At 41.4% G+C, this 11,740-nt stretch overlaps 1 protein-coding gene across 2 annotated transcripts; it reads left to right on the top strand.

Annotated features, from left to right (window-relative positions):
• Positions 1 to 6,462: 6,462 nt before the first annotated feature.
• On the top strand, positions 6,463 to 10,983 carry LOC104249612 (uncharacterized). 2 transcript variants are annotated; one of them, XM_009806071.2, is made up of 10 exons: positions 6,463 to 6,969; positions 8,025 to 8,120; positions 8,676 to 8,760; positions 9,034 to 9,155; positions 9,440 to 9,464; positions 9,552 to 9,635; positions 9,741 to 9,770; positions 9,859 to 9,964; positions 10,036 to 10,100; positions 10,675 to 10,983. In XM_009806071.2, exons 1-9 carry the CDS (start codon positions 6,880 to 6,882, stop codon positions 10,097 to 10,099), a joined length of 702 nt encoding a protein of 233 aa, XP_009804373.1. In that variant the 5' UTR covers positions 6,463 to 6,879; the 3' UTR covers position 10,100; positions 10,675 to 10,983. The 2 variants fall into 2 exon arrangements, with proteins under 2 accessions (XP_009804373.1, XP_070024760.1); XM_070168659.1 differs by lacking the exon at positions 10,675 to 10,983 and adding an exon at positions 10,184 to 10,236.
• Positions 10,984 to 11,740: the final 757 nt, after the last annotated feature.

The raw sequence follows: 11,740 nt of genomic DNA, 5'->3' as shown, positions 1-11,740 counted from the left end.
CGGACCTTGCCAATTCGAAAGTTTGAGAAATCTGAGCGTTTTGGTTGATAGGGGAACACCCCATGGCGAGATAACGGTGTGACGTTTCGAAAGCTGCACCAAACCGTTTCATCAGTTCAAAATGTCATTAATTCATCATGCGTCATTATGGCGCACATTCTTTGTATGTTGCATCATTTCCCGTGCCCTTTCTGTTTTCAAAATGACAGCGTTTGGTTTTCTCGCTCAGGGTATTTATATCCTTGTAAATAGGGGAAGCTCTTACACTCGAATGTTATGTTTCCCAATCGCTCAAGAGAGACTTTTGTAGCTTTTCTTCTTCTCCCTCAGTTTTTCACATTTCCCTTTCTGTTAAAAGTTCTTGTTGCCGCTACCTTTTTCCTTTATCATTCCCGATTTTCGCAATCAGAGAAGGGATGGCTAGTGCATCCTCTGACCCAGAGAGAGTTGTTGGTGCCCTTGCGCCGGAAATTGATATACCTCCTCATAAAGAGGGTGTAGTTACGCCGGAAGATGATAAGTTTCCAACCGTGAATGAGGTGGTTCCTCGCCCAGGAAGGCAAGGAATAACTTCAAGAGCCCTGTCGAGGATGAGTATGAACCTGTTATTTCTATGATAGATGTCGCGGTGCTCACAGCGTTCAAAACCAAATGGAGCATCCCTGATCACATTGAACTGGTTCCGACGGGTCGTGACATAGTGCATATACATCACCCGAGATGCTGCGCGGTTTACGCATATCCATTTGTCATCGGATACACGCTTTCCCTTCCTTCCTTGGTGGTTGACTTCTGTTGCTTCTACGAGGTGTGCCCAGCTCAACTCTCTCATACGTATACAAACTCTTCCTTATGCTTATCAAGTACGCGAAGCTGGCCGATCGGGGAATTTCTCTACAACACATGCTTCACCTCTTCACCCCCTATTTTTATAGGGGCACGATGATTCACCTTTGTCACCGAGGAACCAAAGGTTTGGTGGTGAAGATGGATGACAAGGCCAATCACGGCTTTGGAAGAACTTCTTCTACGTCCGAACAGAGCACCCTTAGCTCTTCCTTTCCTTTTATTATATATTTTTTGAAAATGGTTGTTGGTTGTCTCCCTTTAGTGATCCTCGTCGAGTTTTTTTTTTTGTTTTCGCAGCCGAGAGAGTATCTCCTCCGCAAGTTGCTAATATTCGCAAGTTGGTGAGCTCGATTCTGCCCCACACGATGGGGATTCGCGAATGGGTGCCTTTTTATGATAGGTTTGGGCGCAAACCTTCTGCTGGTGAGTCAGCTTGTTTCGATCTTAGTTGTTTTGTTCTTTGCTCCATCTTTTTCTTTACCATATATCTTCATTTGGTCGAATTTCTCATTGGCATGTCGGAGAGGAGCGAGAAGGGCGAGGGCTCCCGTCATTGCTTTCCGTCAGCTGGCTTCTTTTGCCCGGCCCGTACCAATGGTAGCTGTGCAGGATGGCATCCAAAATCTGGTTATTCTGCGGACCACGTTCGTGTCCGAACTTGTTCGTTCGGAGGCTGCTCTTCGGTCAGACATTCCGGTTCCCACAGTCTGTTCGGCGGACGAACCTTCTCATGGTGGTGGTGAAGAGGCCCCGTCAAAGATGCAGAGGTTAATATCAGAGGGGGCATCTTTGATTGAAATGCCCTCGAGGGGCGACCCTATTTCGGCGGTGCCTGAAACCGGCGGTGATGTCGATCTGGGTGTGGAGGCGATTCCCGTTTCGGGCGTGGAAGAAGCTGTCGTAGCAGGGGGACAGAGTTTGGAGATTGTCGCGATTGTTTTGAGCGGTCCATCGACGTCTCGGCAGGCCCACACACCCTCTTCGGTTAATGAGAGGTTGAAGGGCGTAGTGGTAGTGATTATGAGTCTGATTCTGATACCGTTCCTGAGGACATGAGGATGTTCAAGGAAGGTTTTACCAGGGTTAATGTGAGGGCAGAAAGCCCTTCCCGTGTGCTCGAAATTTCGTCAAACTTTAACTTGTTGGAGGACACGGTGGACTTGGTGCCCCAATTTGAACTTCTGTGCTCCGCCGCCGAAAGCAGGTCTCTTCGGGAGATTAGTGATTCCAGGTTGTCACGCGGTGTGGCTGGGATGGCCTTGAGGGTGAGTTCCATTTGCTATTTTCTTTATTTTGTGCCATTTGCTTTCGCTGATTCTTCCTTTTTTCCTCCCCAAAGTTACATGCTGGATATCGAGAGTGCTCGTCGGGCTGAGACTCGGGCCGCTGTCTTTCTGAAAATGGCGACGAAGTATCGCCAGCATCGCAATAGGTGCCATGAGATGCACGCGCAGCTTAGGGCGGGCAGTAATACTCGGTCCCTCAAGTAGGAGTTGGAGATGAAAGATGAGGATCTGGTGCATTCTATCAGCAGATGTAGCGAGCTCTAGGGGCTGCTTAGGGCTAAAGACGAAGAGCTCGAGGTGGGCAAAGGGGTTTCGGCGGAATGCGAGGATCTTCAAGCGAAGGTGTTGTCTTTGTGAGCCGAGCTTGAGTAGAATGCCACTAGAGTTTCCAATCTAAGTGCATAGTGGACAGAGAAGGTGACTGAGCTAGAAAAGAAGGTGTCCGAGTTGGAGAGGGTTGATGGAGCTCGAGTGGCGGCTTTGGCGAGGGCAGCGGTGTTGGAAGACACTATTCGCGTCCTCGGGTCTGAGTGGGAAGTCGAGACGGCGGCGGCTACACTAAAAGAGGCACGGCTCGAGGAGCGGATCGGTGAGCTTGATCGGGATGCCTCGAGCCTGGGAGACCAAGTTGTGACTCTCGAGGCCGAGAAGGCGCAGCTGTTGGCTCAAGACCCCTCAAGAATCTGCCTCTGTTGTTGTCCCCTGCCATTTGTACGAGATATGGGTCCATGCTGAGGCCCAACGAGATATATATAAGGGTTTGTGGGCGGTGGGGAGCGTTTCTGAGGCCATTTTTGAAGATGCTCGGGTTAAGGCACGCGAGGCTCGTCTCACCTACGGTTATGACCCTGCGACACCGGAGGTCGGTGGGGGTGCTGAGATTGAAGATGGGCTTTCTTCTGATGATTACAACACTGGCGAGGACGGTGGTGGAGATGAGGCCGAGTGAAGTTTTTGTAGCTTTTTGTACTTAGTTTTTTTGTGATCTTTTGTTGTTGCTTGCTTTTCTTTATATGGGGCCCCATTTTTGGCCTTTTGTAAGACGTTGTTGCGTATGTATATCTTTTGAATAAGATAGTTGGTTTGTCTTTGGTTGCATGTCTTAGACTTTCTTTCTCATTCATTTTTTAGGAAAATGATCTCCAGATTTTCCGGTGATGATTCCCTGATTTTAGTTGGGAATTTGAATGAGGTTGAATTTAGCTCGCTGATTCGAGCGAGGTCGGATCTTATCTCGTTAGTTCGAACGGGGTCGAACCTTACTTCGTTAGTTCGAGCGAGGTCGAACCTTACTTTGTTAGCTCGAGCGAGGTCAAACTTTTATTTTGTTAGTTCGAGCAAGGTCGAACTTTTATTTTGTTAGTTCGAGCGAGGTCAAACTTTTATTTTGTTAGTTCGAGCGGGGTTGAACTTTTATTAGTTTGGACGAAAGTCGAATTTTACTCTTTGGCGACGGCTGGGGTCGTAAGGGTATAAATCCCAGCGATGTCGAATTGTAACCCGTTAGGAGTTCGAGCTAGTCGAACTTTGGCTTGTTGATTCGAACGAGGTCGAATTTTACTTTCGCTTGGTGATGGCCAGGGGCCGTAAGGGTATAAATCCGAGCGAGGTCGAATTGTAACCCGTTAGGAGTTCAAGCGAGGTTGAACTTTGGCTTGTTGATTCGAACGAGGTTGAATTTTACTTTCGCTTGGCGACGGTCGGGGGCCGTAAGGGTATAAATCCGAGCGAGGTCGAATTGTAACTCGTTAGGAGTTCGGGCGAGGTTGAATTTTGTCTTGTTGATTCAAACGAGGTCGAATTTTACTTTTGTTTGGCGACAGCCGGGGACTGTAAGGGTATAAATCCGAGCGAGGTCGAATTATAACCCTTTAGGAGTTCGAGCGAGGTCAAACTTTGGCTTGTTGAACCGAACGTGGTCAAATTTTACTTTCGCTTGGGGATGTGTGGGCTTGGTGGAGTGGTAAGAATATTGCTCGCTGCCTTGCTTTTATTGGAGAGTATTACTCATTGTTGCATCGTTTATGCGTACGTTGGGGTGAGTCTCGATTTATCTAAGCTTGCTTTCATTGGAGAATATCAAGCGTTGCTGCATAGTTTATGTATGCGTCGGGGTGAGTCCCAGTCTATCTAATCCCTTCATTGCTCGGCTTGGAGAGACTGTTGACGGGATGGGCAATGAGCTTATTTCTTGGGCTTCTGGAACCTTGGGGATTGATTAATTTGAACAAAGTTCGGACGTGACTTGTAGTATTTAGTCGGCTGAATTGGCGTAGCATCGTTATGGCGAGCACGGGCAAGCTTTTCGTGTTCATGTTCTGCCTGTGTTGGCGAGACTGTACGTTCCATGGGCTCACCACCCAGTCCCAGGCTATGGAGATTGCTTCTTAATGATGTCGGCTTGTTCTGAGTCGTTTGTTTGTTATTCGTAGTATGATACGGTGTGGAGGGTTTTCCCGATTTATCGTTTGTCGTAGGGAGGAACTTAGAGCCTGTATGTCGGCTAGCCTTCGTTAGCGTATTTGGGAGGATGTCTCTGTTCTCTATTTTACTTCTCTCTCTTTTTTTTTAAGAAGGAACAACGGGTTAGAAGTACATGGAATAATCTGTTACCTTGGTTTGCTATTTGGCTGATGAACGAGGTTGATTGGATATGTTTCCCTTGACGGCTGGGCTCTTTGGATCTGGGGAGTTCCCTCATTCGGCAATGAACTAGGGATCGTACCGCAGCGCAGCTCGCCTTGTTCTGTATTCTGGTACTAGTTTCTGGCTTGATGTCGGCTTCGGCTTTGCGCTCAGCCTTGTCACTGGTTGAGCTTTGCAATCTCGTGGGCGAACGATCCACTCCCCCTATTAGGGTCTCAAGCTCGATTCCCAGTTCATCTCAATCCATAAACATACAGACAAAGAGTATTTTAGTCAGTTAATTACATAAGCATCGTCTCATATAGTATGAGGGAAAGCGATATGCGCAGGATGTAAGAGGTGTTGGGTACTAACCTGGAAATGGGATTACGGACGTGTTTGGTATGCATAGTCGTAGTCCCACTATGATGGCTCATATTCACAATGCATCAGGGTTGCTGCTGTGGCGGAGCGCAGTTTTCGTGTGTAAACCAGGCATAACTCCGATTTCGCGTAAGGATTTATCCTTGGTTGGTTTGGCGGTTTCGAGGGGTTACCGACCGGTTTCGCAAGTCGACATTCATAATGAAAGGGTGAAACTTCATCGAATTGGAGATAGAGCTATGACTATGTTTGGATCTAGAGGGAACTAAGGCTTTGGCTAGAAAATCCCCACAAACGGCGTCAAATTGTTTGACCAAAAAATGTTAAGCCCTTTTTAGTTAAACCAATTTTAAGGAATGGGTAAGGGGTAAATCCCAACCAAAGATAATTAACTCTAGATTAATGAATGATAAGTAAGAAGAGTTGAGTAAGGTTAAGCTCTTGAACTCATTAAGATAATGGAAAGAAATCTAAGGTACATAATGAGCTTACATTCATTCTTGGCATTGTCAATCCATAATGTAAAATAAAGAAGAAATAAAGAATTCACCATTGATGACTATGGGGTATTATCTTTATTTATTCCATAATGATGGCTACAGAAGATGAATAGCAAAGCTCTGAACGTTCTCTCATTTCGGTGAGTAGGATTCTCCTATTCCCATCCCCCGTTAGTGAAGAAGTGTGTTATTTGTGAGAATCCCCCCTTCTTCGTTCTCACACCTAGTATATATACTAAATATTCTCATTTACACAACGGTCATTAGCCAGAGTACTTAAGTCATTTAACTGAATTACACACTGACCCTATGAAATGTCGTGACATCCAATTCACGGTACAAGCATTCTGAGTACACGACCTCGACTGTGGCCGAGATGCTTGTCACTATAGCGTTGTACGAATACGACTTCGGCCCAAGTGACATTGTCGTCCCTCTTTACGCAGATTCTTGTTCGGTCCGACTTCGACCCATACAATGGACACGAGGTACTATTTGTTAAGATAGCAAGTCAAAACGTTTTTACTTAGCACTACAGAAGTTTCTCAAGAGGGTGTCCGTTCCTATGTTTTCGTCTACTTCAGGACAAGAACAAATATTTGAATCTTGCTAATGACCTACACTTTTTTTCTCCGAGCTAACATGTGATTTTTTATAGAAGGGAGTTGTGAATTTAGTAAGATCCAAAACCAAGATCCGAGGAACTTGAAGCTCGAGTCAACATGTTTTCTCCCAAGACACGATTCAATAAATGTAGACGACTTATGTCAGTATTTGTTACTACTACTTAATTGGAGTGTAGGAAGTAGAAAGGAAGTATGAGATTGGGTGCATGTGGCATGGGTTTCAGAAAATACACAAGAACCCACGCCGCAGTTATAGCCACCGACTACTGACTCAGAACAAACTAACACACTCCATTCTGATTTCTGATTCTACCATTCATTATCAGCCGTCTCATTTTTTATACTCTCTCCTCAATACCCTCTAAAAAAATATAAAGGAAAGCCGCTAATATTTTTATGTAAAAGGTTCACCAACTGCAGCTCATCATCTTTCTCCATATTGCTTTGCTTTTTATGCTGGGGAAAGGGAATAAAGCCACTTTTAAAAGTCTCTCACTCACACCCTCTTGAGAAAAGAAGATACTTGATCCTTTGCCCCTGAAAAATACCAGTTTGAAGATACTACCTTTTCTTATTAATTGAAACAATTGTAGTACTCTTTCTAAAGGCATGCCAAATTGGGAGCTGAAGCATTGTTGCAAGCATGAACAAATCGTCTTTCTCGCCACTATCGGCGTTTGCGCTGTTGTCATTCTTGCTGTACTTCCTTTTGCTTCTCCCTTTTTCTTTTCTATCACATATTCAAGGAAAATCAATTCCTTTATCGTAAATAAAAAAAAAAATTCCTTGATTTTAACCATAGGTCTTAATTGTGGAAATGCTATGTGTATCGCTTGGAATGATCCTCTTTAGTCTTTATGGGTGCTCTGTTTTCCTCCTTTCTTTTTATTTATTTTATAGTATATGGTTTACCAGTTGAGCTAGCTTTTTTAAGGAATGAATTACCCAAAGATACTATTAACATGGTGTCATGTTGTCGGCTTCAGGTTAAGCCCGCACGATTTTTCCCAAAAGGTCTCTCCATTAAGAGATCCCTACATCTTGTATGTAGGTTCCTTTTCAACTACCAATGTGATGGGACTTTGTTCGCACACCCAACATTACCTTTGGCCTCTTTTCATCAGCACACTCAGACTTGTGAGTGTTGAATGAAGTGTCTTATGAAGTACGTACTATTTATCTTATTGCCTCTCATAAATTCGAAACTCAGGAAGTCCACTGATGTGTTATTTCCTCCTTCCGGGTGAAGGGAGGGGACCGGCTAGTGAGCCAGCGGCAGAGGTGGATCTAGGAATTATATTTGATGGTTCACCCTCTAGGTCTTGCCATTGTATCCATTACATTTTTAAAATTATTGGTTCAAAATTTATTTATTTATTTTGAAATTTTTGTGATTATTCATAAGTACATCTACACTTTGTGTCGAAAATGCTGGTTTAAGTTGAATTTGTAGATGATGTGCTATATCCGCCACTGGCTAGGGGTTGATGCTTTTACCAAGTGAAACTAGTATATAAAAGTGCAGATCACGAATTAATTGAGGGTCCAACATGTTGGATCCATAGCAATGGATGGATATGATTTTCACTATCTTCTTAATTGTCTATGATGTGTCAATGTCGTAGTTATGGTAAAGTATAAACAGCTAAAGTTTACTTGTCTTCTACTTTTTGGAAATTTAAGCTGTTGTGACTTAATGCTCTATCTGTGACCATTCCTTTTGGTGATAATCTGTTAGTATTTTTTTCTTGCAGCTTTGGAGGACAGTGCTACTACTACCTTTCAAGCTTGTGACAGTGTTTATTCATGAAGCTAGTCATGCTATAGCTTGCAAACTTACTTGTGGCCATGTAAAGAGTCCCTCTCGCTTTCTTTTAATCATTAGGATATGATGCTGTTGGTTCATATTTCCTGAGAGAGAGTTTTTTATAATAGTTAAAGATATGACACTTGTTGGAAGCTGATAATTATGTGTTCTTATAGTTGGATATTGTGATGGAATATGATAGTTCACCATTTTTAGCTTTAGAAGTTGCATCATCCTTCACTGACCAGAATATATTCATCAGATAAATGCCAGAAAAGAAAATTAGTTTTTGATTGATGTTAGGTAATATACTATTACAGTTCGAACTGTTGTATTATCGTGCTTCATAGCAGTAGTGAGAACAAGAAAACCCTGAACATATTCGTGTTCAATGCTTGTTTCTAGTTCCGTATACCCAGCATATTTCTGAGTGATTGGGGAACATTTTTGTAGCAACTATTTTATTAGCTATGCCATTGCCACATATATAACTGTGTACATACCAATTAATAAATAGTCCTATCTTCAGCCTTATGTGACAGAATGGATCTGTGCTTCCTCTTTTAGCTGATTTTATGAAGCTTGTATTCATCTACAGGTCGAGGGGATACAGGTTCATGCTGACGAAGGTGGCACTACACAAACACGTGGTGGCGTATATTGGTTCATTTTGCCAGCTGGATGTATATTTCTATCACTTCCCTGGTTACATTTTAATTTCAGTGGCTGCAAAGTTCTTATCAAAATGAACTGTGAACTTATTGATTTAGTTTGTTTTGGTTGATTTGATACGTAAATAATCTTAGTACTAGAATAATGTTCCATATTTCTTATGTCTAAATAAACATTACAAACTGTAACATGCCTATAATGAGTTTTCTCTTTCAATGACTGATGTTAACTCACATGACAATCTTGTTTGGATCATGGAATTGACTCTATTTTCTCCTTTATAGATCTTGGTTCAGCATTTTGGGGAATGGTATTAGTGCTTGCGTCCACCAAGCTCCTTACAGCAAGAATTGCAGCAGGATGTTTACTGGTCACTCTAATTGTTGTTCTTTTTGTGGCTAAAAATGTGAGTGACAATTAATTCCCAAGAGCATCTCAAATTCATCTTAATGGCCTAGCATAAATGAATTAGATGTGCATTTTGAAAAAATCCGTGTACAACGTAATGGAGCAGGTGTTCTGAAATGTAATTATTATCTCAGTGTCTCCTTTGCAACAGGACTGAGACATTTTTTTAGCTTGAGCTAGTTGATATTGGATCTCTTAAATAACAATGGTCTTAATATGCATGGTTCTATGATGAAGTTGCAGTACTTGTCTTACTGATCATGTCATGTCTCTTTTCTGCAGTGGACACTCCGCGGCCTTTGTATTGGTAAGATCATTCAGCCAACAAGGTTTTTATAATATTTTGAGACTATGAAAACTAGGCCAAACTGATATTTGAACCTCAAACCGTCAGGATTTGTTCTCTTCCTTGCTGTTGTATGGATTCTGCAAGAAACAACAAAGATTAAAATTCTGCGGTACATCATTCTGTTCATTGGTAACTTTCAGTCCCTTTGCCTTTATGCAAAGTTTCATGCACCATAGGACTTCTTTCCAGTGTGTAAGCTTTTCTTTTACTCATTAAAATGTTAATGAAATGCAGGTGTAATGAACAGCTTATTTTCTGTGTATGGTAGGCCCACACTCTTTCACACCCTTCTTCATTTGATAAAATTTTACATTAACATATTGATGCCTGGACATGTTTTAAATTTATACAGATATCTACGATGATCTGATATCACGAAGAGTACACCACAGTGATGCTGAGAAGTTTGCTGAAGTGTGTCCCTGTCCTTGTACTGGTGTTGGCTGGGGGATCATCTGGTGAGCTCACCTATAACTTAAATAAGCAGCATACAATCTGACTTCTTAAATGATACTAGATCTTTTTGCAGGGGACTCATTTCCTTTTTGTTTCTCTGTGGAGCCACATATCTTGGTTTAGTGATCTTGTCTTGAGGTACGCCTGCTAATTAGACCATTCATTATAAGTCCTTATGTTTTAGTTAACTCCTATGTTTCATCATCATCTTCTCATCACAGCCCCCCGGGATGGTTGAGTGAAGAATCTCACATGTATACAGAAGTTGTTGACTGAAGTATCCTTGGATTCTAATTTCAATATAGGTGTTTCTGCTCACTCCTATGTGCATGTGCGTCTTGGGCAGATTGATCTTAAAATGAGTATACAAAGAAACACATTTGCCACTCAATCACTCTTTCTGGAGATAGTTCTCTTCTAATTCTATTGTGTTTTCTTTTGCTGGCACATAAATGATAGAAATAAAAACAAGAATATGTTTTGAATCTTTGCTTGCTCGTTCTGTACCCTTTTGACTTAAGTACTGCTGAAATTGCAGTGGAATCATCAGAATATCGTTATGTGCTTGTGGTTGTTTCTTTCTCTTTTGTTCTTCTCCGTGGCAAAATTGATGAATAGGCAATTCATTGTAAATGTCCTAAGCGACAGAGTGAAGCATTGTAAAAGTTTAAATTAGAGCCAACTGATGAGAATCTATTGGTAAATAATGCAGGTAGTTTGAATTGAACCAGCCTCTTCCTGGATGAGAAGTTGGATTACTGCAGCACTTACAATTACAAACATATAAGGATGCTGCAGGAGGAGAATTCGAAAATTAGACCAATATATATCTCATATACCAAAAGGATGTATCATACATTTTCCTCATTATGCATCCAGTCATAGCTTCATTCGATTTGTCTTTACATTATACTGTTGTACATATCAGTTTAACATAGTTTCTTCACGGAACTAGTAGCTTTCTAATTTTGGATATTTTTTAAAAAGTGACAATACAATCATGTCATATCGGTACCTTCAATTTTATCTTTATTTATATTTCTGCCTATACCTGTATTTACACACAGGCACACGTATAAATACATGCATATAACCACAAATATAACCCCTAATCTTTAATCTATCTACACAGAAGAAAGGCTGATACAAACTACTTGATAAATAAGAGAAAAATCGTGAGAAGTGGTTCTATACAAAGATAAGTAACTTTTTAACCTTTTGATACTAGGAGAAAAATGATTCACATCATAAACATTAGGAAACAACTTCTATATGTTCCATTCACACAGGAGTCCTAGAAGTTCTTTCAACTATAGCGTAGTAAAATTAGCAACAAATGAAAATGATTACTAAGTATTACAAGCATCTTAGCAATTAGTATATGTAAAAGAGCAGGATTATTAATAACAATATGTCTGAACGAAGGATTCCACAAAAGCCTCGGTACAGTATATAACTTAATTCCCATCAGTAACCGTAGCGAAACATAACTAGAACGTTCTACTTTTGTGAAACTATAGTGTAGGAAAACTAGAATAAAAAAAATCAGTTAAAAACTGGTTTCAGGACCTCCATAACAATTTTTTATACAAAATAGGCACTAAAAAACTAGAGTAAATTATTTTAACTTGGTCGAGTACTAAATAAGGCAACTGCTGCATAGGAAGACGCTTTTAAGTTACTTTTAGAGTTGATGTAACAATCACAAAACTAGTGCAGCTAATAAATCAATAAACATATCACACACCTTGCCATATAATTATGCACCTCAAATCACC

The sequence above is a fragment of the Nicotiana sylvestris genome, chromosome 3 (genome assembly GCF_000393655.2).
Source record: "Nicotiana sylvestris chromosome 3, ASM39365v2, whole genome shotgun sequence".
Taxonomy (NCBI): domain Eukaryota; kingdom Viridiplantae; phylum Streptophyta; class Magnoliopsida; order Solanales; family Solanaceae; genus Nicotiana; species Nicotiana sylvestris.
Note: the sequence above shows the minus strand (reverse complement) of the source record. Positions and strands in the feature narration are given on the sequence as shown.

Coding starts and splice junctions, on each gene's coding strand:
- LOC104249612 (XM_009806071.2), top strand. CDS start 6,880: ATGCCAAATTGGGAGCTGAAGCATTGTTGCAAGCATGAACAAATCGTC. Junction 9,156..9,439: donor TTCTTTTTGTGGCTAAAAAT/GTGAGTGACAAT, acceptor TCTTTTCTGCAG/TGGACACTCCGCGGCCTTTG. Junction 9,636..9,740: donor GTACATCATTCTGTTCATTG/GTAACTTTCAGT, acceptor AATGAAATGCAG/GTGTAATGAACAGCTTATTT.